This window comes from Haemorhous mexicanus, chromosome 5 (assembly GCF_027477595.1).
Source record: "Haemorhous mexicanus isolate bHaeMex1 chromosome 5, bHaeMex1.pri, whole genome shotgun sequence".
In the NCBI taxonomy this organism is placed as follows: domain Eukaryota; kingdom Metazoa; phylum Chordata; class Aves; order Passeriformes; family Fringillidae; genus Haemorhous; species Haemorhous mexicanus.
Genome location: NC_082345.1, coordinates 43,850,266 through 43,868,586, shown reverse-complemented (window position 1 = coordinate 43,868,586; position 18,321 = coordinate 43,850,266). Strand labels below are relative to the sequence as shown.

General features: G+C 37.1%; 1 protein-coding gene across 3 annotated transcripts in view; it reads left to right on the top strand.

Annotated features, from left to right (window-relative positions):
- Positions 1 to 18,321, top strand: part of USP15 (ubiquitin specific peptidase 15) — a 61,395-nt gene that overhangs the window by 28,495 nt on the left and 14,579 nt on the right. For 2 of the 3 annotated variants that reach the window (XM_059847006.1, XM_059847008.1), the window contains exons 7-8: positions 6,253 to 6,336; positions 12,705 to 12,849. In XM_059847006.1, coding sequence (XP_059702989.1) covers positions 6,253 to 6,336; positions 12,705 to 12,849 — 229 coding nt within the window. The remainder of the gene's footprint in view (positions 1 to 6,252; positions 6,337 to 12,704; positions 12,850 to 18,321) is intronic. The other variant, XM_059847007.1, reaches the window with a different exon arrangement.

Below are 18,321 nucleotides of genomic sequence, written 5' to 3'. Positions count from 1 at the left end.
TGCTGATCCCAGTATTTAATGAAGATTTGAGATCTCTGTGCAGACTTCTTTTAATTTGTGTCCTTATATGGGAAATTATTCCACATGCAGAAAAAACAGCTAATCCTGTTTGAATGGTTTATTATTGTCAAGATGCTGGTTTAAACTAAAAAATGAATATAAATTTTAAAAAATCTTAAATTGTAGTTCAAGTTACTCAAAGAACAGCACTACAAAATCAAGTTACTTATGTTCAGGAAAAACTGTACATCACTTAAAACCTTTCAGCCAATCTGTGCTTTTAAAACTTAAGAGGAGGAAAAGTGAGGAACTCAAGTTTTGACATTCCATGGGTTACCAACTGAATAGCCAGGACAGGGTTTCTTAGTTTTCTGTTAAGAAGTTGTTACCTGTTTATATGCAAATATAAAGCAAGTTAGGGAAGCATACAAAAAGCCCTAAACTAGTAGGTTATTTCCTTCTAATCTTAAAAAATTGTTGTAGCTGGGTTTTTCTAGAAAGCTTAAAAACAAGTTTTAAATCTACTGATACATCCTATTCTTTAAAAGTGCTTTCTATATAGTAAAAAACTAAGAATTTTTAATTACCTGTCAATCTATATCTCTGTGTGTGTTTTAAAAGTATTGGATTTCATTCTTATACTTATTTCATTTTGATATCTCTGTGGAATAAGTCATCCTAATCTAATAGCTGGCTACTTAGTATAATTTACTGATGGCCTGCTGTTAACTTTAAAACAATTCTGACATGTGAAAGGGAATATATTGTTGGTAGCATTTTTTGACCCACAGAAAGGTGAGACTGCACATATTCATAGCTTAGTTCTCTTTCTCCTTGTAATAATGAACTTTTTCTTACAATTTTTTTCCAGTTTTTTTTCTGGTTCAAACTATAAGCTTTCTTATCTTGGAAAAGAATTAAAGGCCCTTTCTCAATTCTTTTCTTTTACTGCGTTGGACCCCATAATGTTTGTTAAGAGGAGGGAACAGGAGGATAAAAGATGTTTAGAAGTCCGTTTTAAAATAATGTAATGCCCTTTTATCCAAGTTTTTTAGGAAAATATATTCATGAGTGCTCAAAGGAAAAACTTAGTTTGTTTTTTTTTTTCCCTGAGCAGTTGTTATGCAGACAGATGTGCGTATCTACTGACTTTTCTGTAAGAAAGAATTGTGGTGAGATATAGAGCTAACTGGGGACTTACTGTCATGTCTCAAACTGTGTGAGCAAGAGCTGTCTGCTTGTTTGTCAGCCAAGAGGCCGGACTGCCATTTGCTGATAAATAGTAATGGAGATAACCACATGTCTGAGCTCCTGAGGATAAACACCAAACATTGGTGATGTTAAACAGACATTTTCAAGTTAGTTTAACAAACGTGTTCATTAATACAAGTCAAGGGAGGTTTGAAAAACTCTTAACAAATGCATGTCCTTAATGTTAATTTTTTTGATTGATGAATGTTAAAATATCAACCTTTTTTACTGCAAAGTCCCCAAAGAAGTGAGATTAGCTGAATTTAGTTAGGGTTTGTAAGAAGAGAATAGTTTAACTAAAGCTTGTTATAAAATTGTATGCTAGCCCAGTCAGAGGTACAGCTTTAAGGAAGAGAGTCCTTGGTAATAGAAGGACCTCTTGATAAAGTATCACCTAGTTCCCCTACTCAAAGCATGGCAAGCTTCAGCAGGTTGCCTAGGACCATATCCTGGCATATTCCTTGTTCAGATGGAATTTAATTTACTTTGTTATATACCCATAGACTTTTGTCCTTTCAGTGGGCACCACTGAGAAGGTTCTTGCTTCATCTTCTTCATTCCCTCCCATTGGGTATTTATACAAGTGGTAAGATCGTTCTGGAGCCTTCTCTTCTTCAGGCTGAATGGTCTCAGCTCTCTCAGCTTCTTCACATAAGTTGGCCCAATGACACTCTGCTGGCTCATGTGCAGCTTTTTGTCCAGCAGGACCCCAGGTGGTTCCCTTGCAAGCTGCTTTCCATTTGTCACCTGCCCCTCCAGGGGTAGGACTGAATGGTTTTCAGTCCATCTCGCTGTACACTTATGAAACCCATGTTTGATCTGCTTTTCCGTGAGGGTGTTGCAGGAGACACTGTCCAAAGACTTAAGGAAGTTGAGATAAAGCACGCCCATTGCTTCCCCCTCTTGTGCCGAGATAGCCTTCTATGAAGAGATTACTATCAGACTGGTTAAGATACCTACTACTGCTTTCACTGAGACACTTTCTCTTCACATCTGCCTTGGGTCAGAAGCTCCTTGTTCATCCAGTCAGGCTTCCTGCTGCCTTTGCTTAGTTTTTTACTTAACTGTATTGAGCATTATTGAGCGTAGGGAACCTATTGATCTTAGGGGTCTTTTCCAGTGTAAATGATTCTGTGACTATCATCCAGCTCTCTTGGGGGCCCCTCTTCTCTCCAGGGCTGTATCCCATGGCACCTGTCCAAGCAGATCCGTATAAAGTCTAAAGTCTGCTCTGCAGTAATCCAGGGCTGTGTTCCTGTTTTCTGCCATGCTCTCCCTCAAGATCTCAAATTTCACCATCTTAAGGTCATTTTGGCCAAGGCCCCAGCCTTCACATTCACAGCTAGTTCTTCCTCTTTGGTTTTAAGTGTCAGATACAGTTGAGAAGCTCTCCTTATTAGCTCCTCAGTTGCCTGCATTAGATAGTTGTCCTCATTGCATCCCAGAACCTTCCTGCATTTTTTTGTGCGCTGCCATGCTGTCCTACCAGCAGATCCCCTGTAAGGACTAGGGCCTGTGAATGGCTTATCCAAAAGTCTTATCTGCCTTGCTTTATCCTGATCCAGTCAGTCTGGGTGCCCCCAGAGCAGAAAAGATTGTTCTAACTGCAGTTGCTTTTGCTGATGTCCATATGTATCTCCTTGCTGTTGGTCCCAAGGGGAGTTCTAGTTCAGTTTAACCATTGTTAGTGAAGTGGGCAAGTGAGTATCTAATGTGAGTTATCATTTATTTTGGCATACTATGGTAATGTGGCTTTTATTAATCTATCTTTTGCTCTTAAAATGCTAAATTATAATAAATAATTTTGGGGGGGTGGTTTGTCACATCATTAAAAAGTTACTTTTCAAAATTACCTGTTAATTTCTGCTGCTGCTGTAGCTATGTTGAGAATTTAGTTTACTCTTCTGCATTTGAGAAGCAAGCCATTTACTGATTTAGTAGACTTTAACTATTTTCCTCTGGTTTCTTTTAGGTTTTATATACAGCAATTATACACTGAGTTTTAAAATTCAAAACTATATTGCATTTGAATTTAGTTTAAATTATATAAAAGCTTCCAATTTGTTTTGAGAAGTTCAATTTCAGTTTAAAAGTATTCAAATCAAATAGCTTCTTCTAAAATAAATACATGTATGAATTAAATACTGTTCTGGATTTAAATGGGATTAAACTGTCTTCAGTTTGGTATCTTCTGTGGACAGTCCATATTTTACTTCTCTGAAGACAGTATTCAAAGAGAAGGATTTAGATTGATAAAGGAAATTACAGGAAAGCTTTGTGAATGTTGATCAGAATACATGAAAAATTAGCTAACATGTTCTTCATACGATGATACATAAAATGATTTAGGTTGTAAGGGACCTTGAAAGCTGATCTGATTTCTTCTCCCTGCCATGGGCAGGGGCACCTTCAAATGGACACAGTTGCACAGAGCCCCGTCCAACCTGACCTCAAACACTTACAGGGATGGGCCATCCAGTTTCTCTGCCTGTTCCAATGCCTTTCCACCCTCACTGAGAAGAATTTCTTCCTAATGTCTAATCCAAACCTACTTTCAGTTTAAAGTCACTCCCCCTTAGTCCAGTGACCATATGCCCTTGTAAAAAGTCCATCTCCAGCTTTCATAGCCCACTTTAGGAACTGAAATGCTGCTCTTAAGTTTCCCCAGATCCTTCTCTTCTCAGCCAACCCAGGGTGAGCAACCCCAGTTCTCTCAATCTGTCCTCATTGGAGAAGTGCTCCAGACCTCTGATCATCTTGTGGCCCTGCCCTGGACTCACTTCAACAAGTTCATGTCTTTTATGTTGTGGTCCCAGAGATGAGCACTGCATTCATTCCATGGGGTTGCACAATGGCAAAGCAGAGGGGGAGAATCACCTCCCTCGCTCTGCTGGCCCCACTGCTTTTGTTGTAGCCCAGGATATAGTTTGCTTTCTGTGCTGTGAGCTCACATTGCTGGGTTGTGTTGGGCTTCTCATCCACCAGGACACCCAGTAATTTCTCTTTATGGCTGCTCTCGATTAATTCTTCGCGCAGCCTGTACTTGTGGTTGGGATTGCCCTGACCCAAATGCAGGACCTTGCATTTGTCATTGTCAAACTCCTGAAATTTGCATTAGCACATCTCTCAAGCTGGGTCCCTCTGGATGGCATTCCCTCCAGCATGCCAGCCACACAACACAGCTTGGTGTCCACAGCAGACTTGGTGAGTGTGCACTAATCCCTCTGTCCATGTCACTGCTAAGCAGCACTGGTGCCGTACTGATTCGTGAGGAGCACCACTGATTTCCACTTGGACACTGAGTCATTGAGCACAACTCCTTGAGTGCAACCATCCAGCTAGTTCCTTGTGCATCAAGTGGTCCATCTGTCAGATCTATGTCTCTCCAGCAGAGAGACAGTGTCTAATGCTTTGCAGAAGTCCAGACTGAGGATGTCAGTCTTCCCTCATCCACCTCTTTGGTTTTATAAGGCCAGCAAATTTGTCTGACAATATTTGCCCTTAGTTGACAGCATGTAGGCTGTCACCAATCACCTCCTCAGTCTTCCTGGTTGGATGGCCCAGAGCAGACCCCCACTATAATCTTGTCTGTCCCTGCCCACCCTTTATTCCTTATGTATAAGGGATCATGGATCCCTAAGAGGAGCTTCCAAGAGGTTTCTCTGCCTGTCCTTCCTAAAGAGTCTGTATCTTTTCATTCCAACACTCAAGGAACAGTAGTCATCCCACCATTTATTTATTTGCCAGTGATGGCAATAGGATCATACCCCTCACAGGCATATGCACGTCTCCAGCTCCTTTTGTGTTTTGCCCATTCTTGTGCATTTGCATAGAGGCATTTAAGCAGGATCCTCAACAAAGCTGAGGTGCTGGCTGCAGTGCTGGAATTCTTACGTGCTGTACTTCAGGTTCATTACTCCTGACCTCTGAACCCTTTCCAGGCTCTGGGCAGCAACTCTTGCTAGCTCGGCATCAAATTGCTGTGAGTGGTGGGGATTGAGGTTCCCCTTCCCTGGCAACTTTTCTTTTGGAAAAGGTTTATTAACAGAAAGTTGAAAATAAATGTGAAAATATACTTGGGAAAATTCCCAGTGTAAAAATGTTTCTTTCCTCATGGAGTTCAGTTCTTGAAAGGTGCTTAAAAAGTCCTGAGCATGCAGAAGTTCTTCTATTAATAGAGCGATGTGTACTTCAAAACTTTTCAATGACAGCCAGAACTCCAGTTCAGTTGGAGTTACATAGGGCCCACAAAATCAGGAAGTTACTTGAACTCCTTTGTGTATACTGTCTTTTCCTTCTGCACCTGTAAGATTTGCCCAAGAAAAATACACTGCAAGATAGTTGTAAATATTGTATTTGTTATATTCAGAAGTCTTTGTGATGAAAATAATCAGTATTCTTTTATTTTAAAGTAGTCCTAAACCATGGGGATAAATGATAATGCTTCTAATTTTGGCAAAAACAAAAGTTTTTAAAAATCCAGTGTTGTGCCTAATATCCTGAAATTTTCTAACTATATTACTGAGACAGTTTTAACTAAATGGTTCCGTGCTGCTGTTAAATTAACGTGAAGTATTTATCTTGATCATTTTCGTATCTCACCTCAACATCCATTTCGTTTGAAATGAAAAATTAATAAAATTCTCACATTGGAAACTTCACATTTTAAGTTTTAGAACATCAGAATATCTACAGTTGTACTATAAGCTAAAAACAATTTTTTTTTTTTGCACAGTGGCCAGTGCTTTCTTTTGGTTTTTAATAGCTCTGTTTCTTCAGCGAGTTATGGAAGTTTTAAGTACTGTGAAACATTTCAAGTGTTAAAAGGCAGTTTAGTTTCTGAGGGCTGCATGTCCTGGGTATTTTTAGTGCTTTGCCCACTTCTAAAAAGGTATTTCTTTTCCATGCTTGTTTATCTGCTTCATTCATTTGTTATCTTTCTTTCACAGCTTTTAATATCTCAGCATTTTTGTCTAATTTATCATTTTCATATTTTTAAAGGTCCCCAGGTGCATCCAATTTTTCAACTTTACCAAAGATCTCTCCATCTCTATCAAATAATTATAACAACATGAACAACAGAAAGTAAGCAATATACCTTAAAACATTATTTAATTAATTACCCCAGTGTAATATAAACAAAGTTCAATGTTTTATAACTCGCTTAAGGATTTTGAATTACTTTGTAATATTTGGCTTGTGAATTGTTATTGGTTACTATTTAATAGTGTAGGTAACGCTGAAACCAAGAAATAAAACAACATTAGAAATGTTTGTAACTCTTACTCTTCAGCAGGGAAGACACTAAAAAGAATTTCAGCTGTTGTAAGGAAAGGTATAGACTTCATTTAGAGTTTATAATTCTGAAAATACATTGTTGCTATTATTATCCTGCCGGAATTTAAATGGAGAACAAGAAAGGTATAAAGTACTTATCCTTATGGTGATCGGGTTTTGCCTGTTTTATTGCTCCTAAGGTATCAGAGCAGCCTATGTGCCATTACACTTTGATATCAAATCATGACAGCTGAATTGTGCTAGCTGTGATGTAGGTAGCAGCTTAACTTCTCTTTCTTAGTGCTAGACGTTTGAGAGAGATCAAATTGTTGAGAGAGAAGTTGAGAGATGTGCTTGAGTATTGCAGTGAACAAAGGCTTAATAAGAGACTTGTCACTCTTACGCGCTTTCTTCTTTATATTCCAAATTAGAAGGTTTTTAAAATAAATAATGTGATAAAACTCTAAAAGAAGAGCTTTCCTATTGCATTGGCCAACTTTTTGTGTAATTTTGTTGTTGTTGTTACTGTACACAACTGTAAAAAAAGTTGGTGAATATAGAAAAACATGGAATTATTTCACTTTAACAGATAATGGAGCATCTTTCAAATGCTTGAAACCAGAGAGCACTCATCTTTAATGCAAGCTGGGGGAAGTTGAAGAACCTTACTCTTACAATTCATTCAAATTTTAGTATTTTTCTAAACGTGCATTTTGTGATCACATTTGAAGATGTTAAATATTAAAAAGGTGACATAAATGTTAAATATACAATATCTTCCAGTTAAATACTGCACTTATCAGAAGTGATTTTTCCTAAGGGGTGAAGTGTCACTTGTGCTTCTACTAATTGTGAGTAGCCCCAACTCTCACTGTTGAAAGTTGAAATCTGTGTAATTAACTGCAGTCTATTGTACTCTGTGTGTGACTGTGTAGTAAATAAGAAGAGTATTGTATATATGATTGTGAAAAGTTACTTGATCAGAGCTGAGCCTCCAGCTGAGAACTAATTTCTTCTTCTCTTAGTGTTTAAGCAAAAGGCAGTGGTATTGCCAAACGCGACACTTAAGAGTGACTTTTTTTTAGGGAGCTGTGATTTTAAATCAAGCCATCAAGGCTTTCTTTCTTTTTTTTTTTTTTTTTTTTTTTTTTTTTTTTTTTTTTTTTTTTGTGTTACCTTCTTGCTAGTGATGTAGTTATTTTTAGGAGGCACTTATGAAACTTGTGGCCAGCTATTGCAGCTTTTAAAGATAGTTTGTTCGCGTGATTTACCTGATTTTAATTTTATTTCTTGGTTTATTTTGGAGCCAAAACGTGAGCTTTTAGAACTTAAAAAATTTTGGAGTTTGGAGGTGTGTGGTTTTTTGTTGTTATTTTACAAGTTATAATTTTCAACAGAAATACGTTTTTAAAAGGAAATCATATAATTTTCAAATTTGATAAGGAATTGGTCCTTTTAAGTGATTTAACTATAACTTAAGCATTTGTTAATCAGTCAATAGGTACATGTACTCTGTAGTATTATGAAATACCAGTCATTTTTCTTTTGTATATCAAAACACAGTACATCTGGATGTTATGTGAGACAGATATTCAGTGCAGAAGTATATGGTTTTCCTTACAATGCAGCAATCCAATTATGATGACTTTAAAATATTTTATAAATCGCGAATTAATAATTTAATGCAAGTTGTAATACAGATGAATCTTTAGCAGCACTTATCTATGTGCAGTGATGAAGTCATATCCATTATATACTTTGTACTTTAAAGTACGTACTTATGCACTAATTTCTGGCTTCAAATAGTAAATGGAAAGATAATCTCTGTATTTAATTCTGTTATATAGTTGTGCGTTCAGAATGTTCCACTCTTCTTGCAAATACTTCCTTGTCTAAAAAAAAGTACTTATTTTTTATTAATTAATACTTTCTTTGTTATTTTCTTATTTAACTACTTAATGTCAGCTTTGTCTGGAAATTATTTTCATGCTTGTGCTTCTGCCTTATTTACATTATATTATATTACATTGCACGTTTTCCTTTAGCACATTAATGAAATTATACATTTGTAGCTTTCTAGGATCTGTGGCATCTCCATATGGGCATGAGATGCTGTGACTCTAAAGGAGATGCCAGCATTTGTTTTGAAGATAATTTTAGCTGACAAACACAATTTCTAAGGCAGAAAAATCAAACAACAGGTTGTGTGTATTAATGGTCATAAATACTAGTCATTGCAAGCCTGCTTTTGCAATGACTAGAGCTCACCTATAGAGTAAAAATTTTGTTAAAAACCTGAAAGTTTCATGTTTTTTTTGTATGGTACACTTTTCTGTAATATTTTTCTAATCCAGGAGATGTTCTGTGTAAGAGTAAGCCTCAAATTGGTAGATACTTGATTTTGTGTTGAGGTAGTTATACATTAGATAACAGAAATAGCTTGTGCAAATTTTATTGTCTGAAGCCTGCATTTCTGTAAATGTGAGTTTGCCTTTGATGGAATGGAAGATTCCAAATAATTGATCATTGATATTCTTTTGCCTTTACTAGTGATCTTATTGAAAGAATAACACAGGAGGATTAGCATAATATTAGGGGTTAGGTGTTAGGGGATTCAGAAGAGTAGGGAGAGATGCACATCTTTTAGGTCTCACTGGAATTTATGTTTATTGCTGTTAATAAAGCAATACATATCATATACAGTGATTTTTAAATTATGTAGGATGGAGATTGAAAACACCTGAACAGGGCTTTTGCTTGGGGAATTAAGTGAGAAGTTGTTCTGTTTCCTTCATTTGTAACCATTGCTTTAGGCTCCTAAAATGACTTGTTTGCATCATTTAGTAGTGTCAGTTTGTCAAGACGAATAGCTGGCAGCTTTGTTCATATGCTTGTTCTAAGAAGTGTAAGTGTTAATTACATTACCTCTAGAAACAGTTTCTTCTTGTTCTACCTGACACATAAACAAATATTATGACAAAGGCAATTTAAATATATTATAATGTTATCTTTTGCTTTCCAGACAATGATAATGAGCAAAAAATAAAGACTGTAATCTTTATGCAGTGACATGGGCCTTCTGCTGCTTCAGATATCTCTAAAATCTGATGAAACCTGATAATAAGTTTCTTAAAGGGGCTGGTCACAAAAATGCATTGTCAGTGCATTAAAATGGTTAAAATAGTACAGAGCTCAGTAAGTCTTCCAAACTTTTAATTTTCTGGGCTCATTATTGCAACTCGAATTCCTTTATGTATGTACCTGTTGGTACATGGCATTCCACTGTCAATTACGTCATTTACAAATCCAGTGATGTTTTTCCAGTCTTCTCTGTTCAAAATCCATGCTTCATAGAGCTCTAACTGTACAGTGAGTGCTCTGGGTTCATCATCACTATTTGAAAGCTGCTTTAATGTCTAAAGGCACATACAGAACATACAAACAAGTCATTTCAGATCTAGCACGTGCAGTTCAAAATTTATAGATCTACTGATAATAAAATCTCATTTGGAAACCTCCTTTTACCATTTTTGCCATTTCAAGAGCTCTGTTCAAGGGTCTGAAGATGGTTTCATGTTTTCAAATCTTGCCTTACTTTTGTGAAGCTATTTTTTCTAAGAACTATTAGTGTTTTCTTTCTGTTACTGCTTCTTACTTGACTTGCTTATCTTCATACTAGCCCTCTGCTTTTCCCTGCATTGTTCCTTCATTAAAGGTGGGAAAGTTTTGCAGGAAAAGCAGCTGGAGGCTTGGGGACATGCAGTTACCACAAGTTACTTTTTCTAGGATATTTCTGTTTGAATTAAATTAATGTAGATTTTCCTTGCATCTTTACTTGCTTTCCGTTGTTAGCTACTTCTTATTGACTCTTAATAATAATTTCTTTTTCATCCAGCTCAAAAGCATAAAAGGCAAAGCAACAATGTAATTTATATTAAAATAATTTTTCCACAACAAAACAGTTTGCAGATGGATGGAGGTGTAAAGAGACATCTCCTAGTATCCTGCAAACAGTAAGGCAGTGTTTTGTAGGATATGTTTTGATAAAATATCATAGAACCATGAAATAAAAATGTAACAAAAGACCTGACTCACAGGATGAGTGGTAACCTTCATCTCTAAACCCCTCAGATATATTTCTATGGGCCAGTACAGAAGATAAAAGAGCTCCGAAATGTCTTTCCCTTTTGAGAACTAAACGGACAGTTTGTCCCTTAGAGTAAATACACACTGCATCTATCTGCACTGCAATTATCTTCAACTGAATATTGTCATGGTACTCAGCTAATTTGAGAAAATCTTTCACATGAGTAAGCTACAGCCACAAAATACCATTTGCATTTCCTTAGCTTTATAGTGTCCCTCCTAAGTTGTCAATTTGTGAAGGAGGGAAAGCTGCAGAGAAGGAAATAAAAATGAATATTCCCAGAAGAATTAGATTCAATTTCTTCATTATCCCTACATCTAAATTTCAGAGAGACTTCTTTTTTGTTAAGCATGTGGAAAATGTAACCTGTAAATCAGGTCAGGACAGCAGTAGGAAGGAAGCAAGGCTGAATGTAGAAGCTTATTGCGTACCCTGTGCATGTGCATTGCTGTTACTACTGTGCACTGTTGGGTCAGTTACATTGTGGGGGTTGCATTAGCCCCAGTGGCAAGCTTGTGGTTTTGATTCCTGGGGGAACTAAGGCTTACCAGCCTAAGGGGGTTGGAGTTCACTGCAGTAACTGGGCTGCAATTGGGAGATTAAATGTAATTTTCCGGGAGATCTCTCATACGTGAGTGAGCACTAACTTTATAGGGTTTTTTCATCAAGAATGACCAGTGAACACAATACCTCTTAGCTAGTTTGGGGGCAAGCCAGAGAGCAGAGAAAGTGCATATGTATAGAGAAGAGAAGGACTAATGGGAAAGTCAGCTATTAAAAAGAAATGAGCAGATGTAAAAGTGTGATAATAACAACTTTATGGACAGCTATCAACTACACAAATTTCTAAGACCATTGAAAGAGTGAGAAATCTTCATCCCCTTCTGTTTGAAATTTTTGATAACTTAATTAAAAAGCAATAGTTATTTATGAAAAGTGAGTAATTGTGCGCTGAGGAGACAGTTGAAATTCAGTAAAGAGCATGGTAGTGTTCAGGAGTAATGGCTGGAGTGTAACCTTTAAGCACTTGCATCCTCAGACTTTTGCAATTAGAAATCTCAGTTTTTTATCAGGATTGATTCTTTGCACTGCATATTTTTCCTTCATTCTTAGCATCTGACTTTCAAATTTTTGTTCATGTTCTAATGTGAATGATGCTTAGTAGCTGCAGAAATACTCCTGAACTTAAACCAAAGCTGCTGTCACACAGATTTCATTATGATCAATGCCCAATGGTTAAAGTGGTTGTGATTGCTTGGTTTTTTCTAACATATTGCAAAACATTCTCTTTCAAGATTTCTTTGCCCTTCTTGTGTTCTCAGATATTCTCACTTTACTCTTCTGAGGGTTAGTTTATATTTGATATTTTTGTATTTCTTATGGAAACAAATTGTTTTAAATATCATCATCATTTTACCTATTTCAGTCTTCTACAGTTCCTTCTATCTGCAAACAAATGCAGCATAGATCTATATTGAAATTGTTGCAAGGCATTTTGCGCATTCCTTTACCTCTCAAGGCTTTTCTGCATTTGCATGCTGGATTGTGCTGTCCTAGCAGGGAAGCTATAAATAGACTGTCTGATGCAGTGAGGCAGCTATGCCACAGTGGCCTTGGAAATCTCAGCTTTCACCTGTAACTCTGCATTCCCATTCCCACCGACCTCACTCTTGCAGTAGCAGTATGCAAAAGGAACGTAAATGATTGATTGCTGCTGGTGGTGTCTAAAGTCTGAGTGTTTTAAATATGATAGAGCAATGAAGAATAGAGTAAGCTGTGAAGCTGCTCCTATAAAAAAGGGGTAGGGATGTAATAATTGCAGTTACTGCAGTACGTTTGATTTTGGTTGTTTGCACAGGTGACTTTTAAATTGACATTAATGTTATTACATTAAAGTGTTTTAAATCTTTACTTGTTCGCAAAAGTTAGTTTAACATTTTTAATCATTTAAGTCTATAAAGTACTTGTATGCTTTAAAGTACTATAGATTACATGTTTACATTGTGAAAGATGTCTTGTTTTCTTACAGTGTGAAAAATTCAAACTATTGTCTCCCATCATATACTGCTTATAAGAATTATGATTATTCAGAGCCAGGAAGACACAATGAGCAGCCAGGCCTGTGTGGCCTGAGTAACTTGGGGAATACATGTTTCATGAATTCAGCAATTCAGGTATGTACTTTAAAATAAAATCAGCTAGCATTTTTACTTGTAAATAGTGTCTTGTTTTATTTTGTCATTTTCAAAACTGATATTAAGAGATCTGATAAGCAGATAAGCAGGGTAAGATTAAAAGTGAAGAAATAATACATCTTTATTGGTATACTTTAAAAATTGATTTAAATAGCTGCATTCATAATGATCAATGTCAGAAAAGGTTTGACCAGTGTTCTACATGAGTGAACTCTTGAAGTGGGATTCTTTGCTTTTTGTAATAATTGCCATTCATATATGTTACAAAAACTGCCTTTTCCTTTTGAAATGCACTTGAGTACCAATTGCAGTACTGAAAAATGTGTCAAAAAGTAGATGACTGATAGATTACTGGGCCTTTATTTCTGACTCATTATGTACTTTTAATGCACAGGTTAACATTCAGGAACCTTGGAAAATATTTTCCTTTGACCTTTCCTCTCAGAATAGCTATTTCATGGATGAGATATTTTACGGGAATGTCTTAGCTTGTTCTTTGCTATGAATGCAAGTACTAGTATATCTACTATTGCTCTACCTATATGAAGAAACCTTAGTATTCTAATTTTAAATAGAAGCTGCAGTTATTGAATAATTAACAGTCAGAACTAGGAGTTTTGTTTGGTTATGTTTAGTTCTCAAATTCGCCTTTTGTCATTGGAGCAATCTCCTGTCACAAAACTGTTCTGTGCATTTAAGGTCTTGTTCACATATTTTCCTGCTGAGTATGAAAATATTAGACCTTAACCAAGCATGCTGCAGAGTTATCTTCCTTTCCTCCTTGGTCATTACAAGAGTTCTTGGCTTATGTTTGTGATTTCTTTGGGTAAAATTAAAGAAAACTCAAAAGTTGCAGTCGTCATTTAGCCTCTTGGAGTAAAAAAGGAATTCCTAGTACATTTGTATGAAGCTGTTGAAATTTGCTCAAAAGAAAAAATGTTTCAGAGTGTCATAGTGTGTGTAGATACTTCTGTCCCTTCTTTGTGATGACAATTAGTGAATCATTTGGTCTTACTTTTCTATAGCTTCCTGTTAGGTAGGTTAGAGAGCCAAAAGCTCTCCCCTTAGTCTTGTCCTCTTTGGATTGTACTACTGCATACAGCTCTGCCTTTCCTTGTGTATTGTTGTTCAACCCCTTGACCACATTGGTGTCCTTTCTCTGCTCTTTCTTACGCTGGGGAGCCCTAAGCAGACAGTACTCCTGCAGCAGTCTCACAAGTTCCAAATGGAGGGGAAGATTTGCTCCCCTTTGCCTCTGACTGCAGTTGCTAATACAGCCCAGTTTGCAGCTGGATACCTTCCCCATGAGGATGAGCAGCAGGATCGCATTTCCACAGAAAAGGACTGCTGGGTCATATAATGCAAAACTGCTTTCTAGCCTGTCAACCTCCACCTGTTAGTGGTATATAGGGTAATTTCATGCTTGTTCCATACTTATTGATATAAGGCATCCATAAAATCAAACTTCTTTCTAAAAATGTTTCCGTAAATATACTTGAAGAGCAGTTGAAGAGTGCAGAAATTAAATATTTTTTAGCGTGCTACACAAAAGATGGCTAAACTGAAAGGGGGAAGGACACGCATTTTGCAGTGTCCATTCTAACTAAAAATGCTACACATAACCTCTCATGATTACTGAATTGCGTCATTTTGCTGTTGGAAAGAAAAGCGTGTGTTTTTGTCTAGTGTGTCAACCAGAATTAGGTTTTAGGTTTGAATTCAAAGAATATTCTTGCTAAGGTTTTTTTTTATTCTACCTTGTTCATCAAGCTATACTGATTAAATTACTCATTCAGACCTTAATTGAGCTGGTATACGTGATTTGCATGCATGTAATTCAAAAGTAACCTTTAAGTTAGAACTTGAAGCATGGGTTGTTGCCTTTAGGAGTCTTGTGCAACATAACAAACTTGTTACACGTCGCGTCATTATCCCATTGTGTTAAACGGATTTCATTCTGAGGCCTGCATTAGAAATTATATCAGCTTTGACTTCATTGCTTTTCAGTTACATCTAGAGATTTAAGTTTTCAAGTAATTCTGAGAAACTGTAGTGTAAATTAATAAATACAGGTTTGCTGATTGCCAAGATAAGTCCTCTAGGTAAGAAAATGAGGTGATTATTGAGCAGTGTAGATTTTAGTTTGGCATGGTACCTTTAATATGTCCTTGAAGGTGTGTTTTTTCAAATGCATTATTTAGTGGCTTTCTTAGCAAGGAGGTGTATCTTTCAGTTCATCCTACTGTATGTCTCAAAGAAAGTACTGTTCAGAGTTTAATGTCATTTAAGAAATCCATGTAAGTGCATTTTAGTGAAAGTACGTGTTCTTAACGCACTGAGGTGTCACAGGCTGCAGTCTTCCTCTTGCCACCACTTTCACCTTTCTTAGTTACACAGAAGGCATGCGTTTCACTTTGCTAAATTGCTATTAATTTCATGTTTTATCAAAGTAACATTATCAAAGTAACATTGGACTATTCTGGCTGTAACGTCTATAGCCCGAGCAATCTGAACATGTTTTGATCTCTCTTAGTCTCGGAAGCAACGAAAAGATCAGCTCAAATAGTATGTGAATGGCAAAATCAGGAATTCTGCTTAGGAATATTGGCTGCTCTAGGCATTTACGTGGGTGATGGAGTACACCCTCAGCAAGATGAGAGATCACACAAATCTGCAATGAGGAATTGCTATACCAGATGGCTGTGCTGCCATTCGGAGGGACCTCAGCGGGCTGAAAACTCATGAAGTTCAATCACAGGAAATGCAGAGCCCTGTGCCTGGGGGGAACAACCCCAGGAACCAGTACACACTGCAGCAGAGGGTCAGCGACTGGATGGAAGGCAGCTTGGCAGAGAAGCACCCAGGATCCTGCTGGACAAAAAGCAGTGTGTTCCTGTGGCCAAGGCAGACAACAGCATCCTGGACTGCACAAAGAAGAGTATTACCAGTAGGCTGAAAGAGGTGACCCTTTCCTTCCACTCAGCACTGGAGAGACAGCCCCTAAGTTCTGAGTTCACTTCTGGGCTCCCCAGAGAGTTTAGGGAGCAAGTCTGGTGAGAGACCACACAGGTGATCAGGGATTGCAGCTTCTGACCTGTGTGGAGAGCCAGAGATCTGGGGCTGTTCAGCCTGAAGAGAAGCCTCCAGAGTGATTTTACCATTTTTGGAAGTACCTGGTGGAGAAAAGTAAAGAAAACTAAGCTGAGCTCTCCTCAGTGGTGCCCACTGAAGGAAAAAGAGGCAATGGGCACAAACTGAAGCATATGCAATTCCTAAATATAGGAAATTTTGTTCTAGAATGGGGTTTATGAAACAGTAGAAAATGATTCTCAGGGAAAGTGTGAAGCCTCCATCCTTGAAGGTGCTTATAAAACCTAACTGAATGAAGTTCCAGGAAACCTGCTCTAGATGACCTGTCTTTGAGCAAGTGGGTTGGACCAGAGAATCTGCAGAGATGCCTTCTAATCTCCACTATTCTGTGATTCTCCAATCTGCTCTGGTCACCTGCTTTATCTTACCTATCCTCCTAAAGTGCATTCCTTCACAATTGTGCTAACACAGGGCTGGTTTTCAGGATAAATCTGTTTTCTTTAAACAAAATAGTTTAATGTAGAGTACTGGACTGAAATAGTTTCAATTCCATTAATTGCAAATGTAGCAAAAGCTCTGCTTCCATCCCTTCAATTCCATTTGTGCTGGGTGTGATCACTGTAGCTTCCTTCAGCTGAAGCAGAGTTTGGTTGATCCATTTTCCGGCTGATTGCCACTTCTCTCAGATCTCTGTGCTTTCCAGGGAACATTGAGGCCCTATAGTGTTCACAGAGGAGCCATTTCTGCTTCAGAAACCACTGCATTTCTCACACAGCTTCTCTTTGGTCTTGTCTCATGTACAGTGAAGAAAGTTTGCATCAGAGCTGTTATCAGTGCTCCTTGACAAAGAGGGACAATTCCTTCACACAGCTTTGTCTCCTGAGTTTCACAAATTTGTGTGAAGGTTCTTGCCCTGTAAACATACTAGGTAGAAATGTGAAAATCCTGGCAGTGTCTTAAATTTTGTTGCAAGTTCTTTAGTAGTTATTCAATCTATAGATTAGGCTTACCCCTTTATCCTTCTAAGTGATTATTGTGGAGACCTTTGCCCTTTCAAGTAGGGGTTTTCAGTGTTAAGAAGCTCAGGACAACTGGAGGACAGATGATGAAGAGGTAGGTAAGATCCTCTGTGGGATTACAGACAGCTGCAAGCTGAATGAGAGTAAGGCCAAGAGGGTTAAAATACCATTGTATAGCTCCCAAGGGCTGTTCTCTTACCACTGTTCCTTAATTTTAAAAAAGCACTAATTTGGTATTCTTATTTTGGTTGTATCGGAACTTTTGTATAGTTTTTTTTCAGATTCTTTTGAAGGAAGTATTCCATGTGTTTATTTCATTTCAGTGAAAATACCTACGGCTTGATTGTTTTCTAATTAGGTCTAAATGTCTGCTTTTGCAGATCCAAGCATGAAATAAAACAGGAAAGACAAAAGAGAATGTGTAGATTTTATGAAATAGATATTATTATGAATACTTGAACCCATATTAAAAACATTATTTGGCAAGCAGATGTTTCATTCACATTCACTTAGCTACATAGCTTTATTCTAAGCTGAAAATTGATTAGAAAAAATGAGTTTCATTAAGCATTGCTGTGCTGCCACCTGTGGATGTTTCCCAAGTATTACTTTCCTGTTTCAATGGGATATTACAGATCAGAACTCTTTGGAAATGTTTGGGGTTTTTTATTTTTTTCTTTTACAGTGAAAATGTGAGAGTTCCAAAATTTTCATTTTGTGATTAAAAAATATGAGAAGAAAAAAATAAATATTTTCACTAAAAGCATTCATTTTTTCCTAGATTTTTATTTTGATGCATTTTTTCCATCACTTGACTTCTGAACAAGCTTTGAAATGGGTATTTCAGAAGTTTTTTTCTTCAGAAGGCTGAATAATATTTCTCTGAAGTTACTTATGGCTGTGAGTTTATCTAGACAAAAGATGGTATATTTCACTAATACCTGAAATTACTAAGTTTTTGTTGTTCTGTTTCAGTTGCCATAGGCATGTGGAGTTTGAATTAAGGAGCACATTAACTAAGTGCTTTTTTGCCATGTTTGACAGCGTACAGACAAAAGTAGGATAGACACAAGTAGGTGTAAAGTAAATCACTTTTTCTCCTATGCCTTGAATCTTCTTTTCAGTCTGGCAGCTCTTGGTCTTTTGCTAGAAAGCTGAAATACAAAATTTCAATGTCACTTGCATTAAATTCTTAATAAGTAGCACCTGAAGCTGAAGAACCAGGACACTTAGAGGATTGTTCAATTTTCAGTATGTCAGTTCATGATCCTGCTGTCTCCTTCTCATTTCCCCAGTTCACTGGCATAATAGGTAGTGATGTTTTCTTTATTTTCAAAGTTTA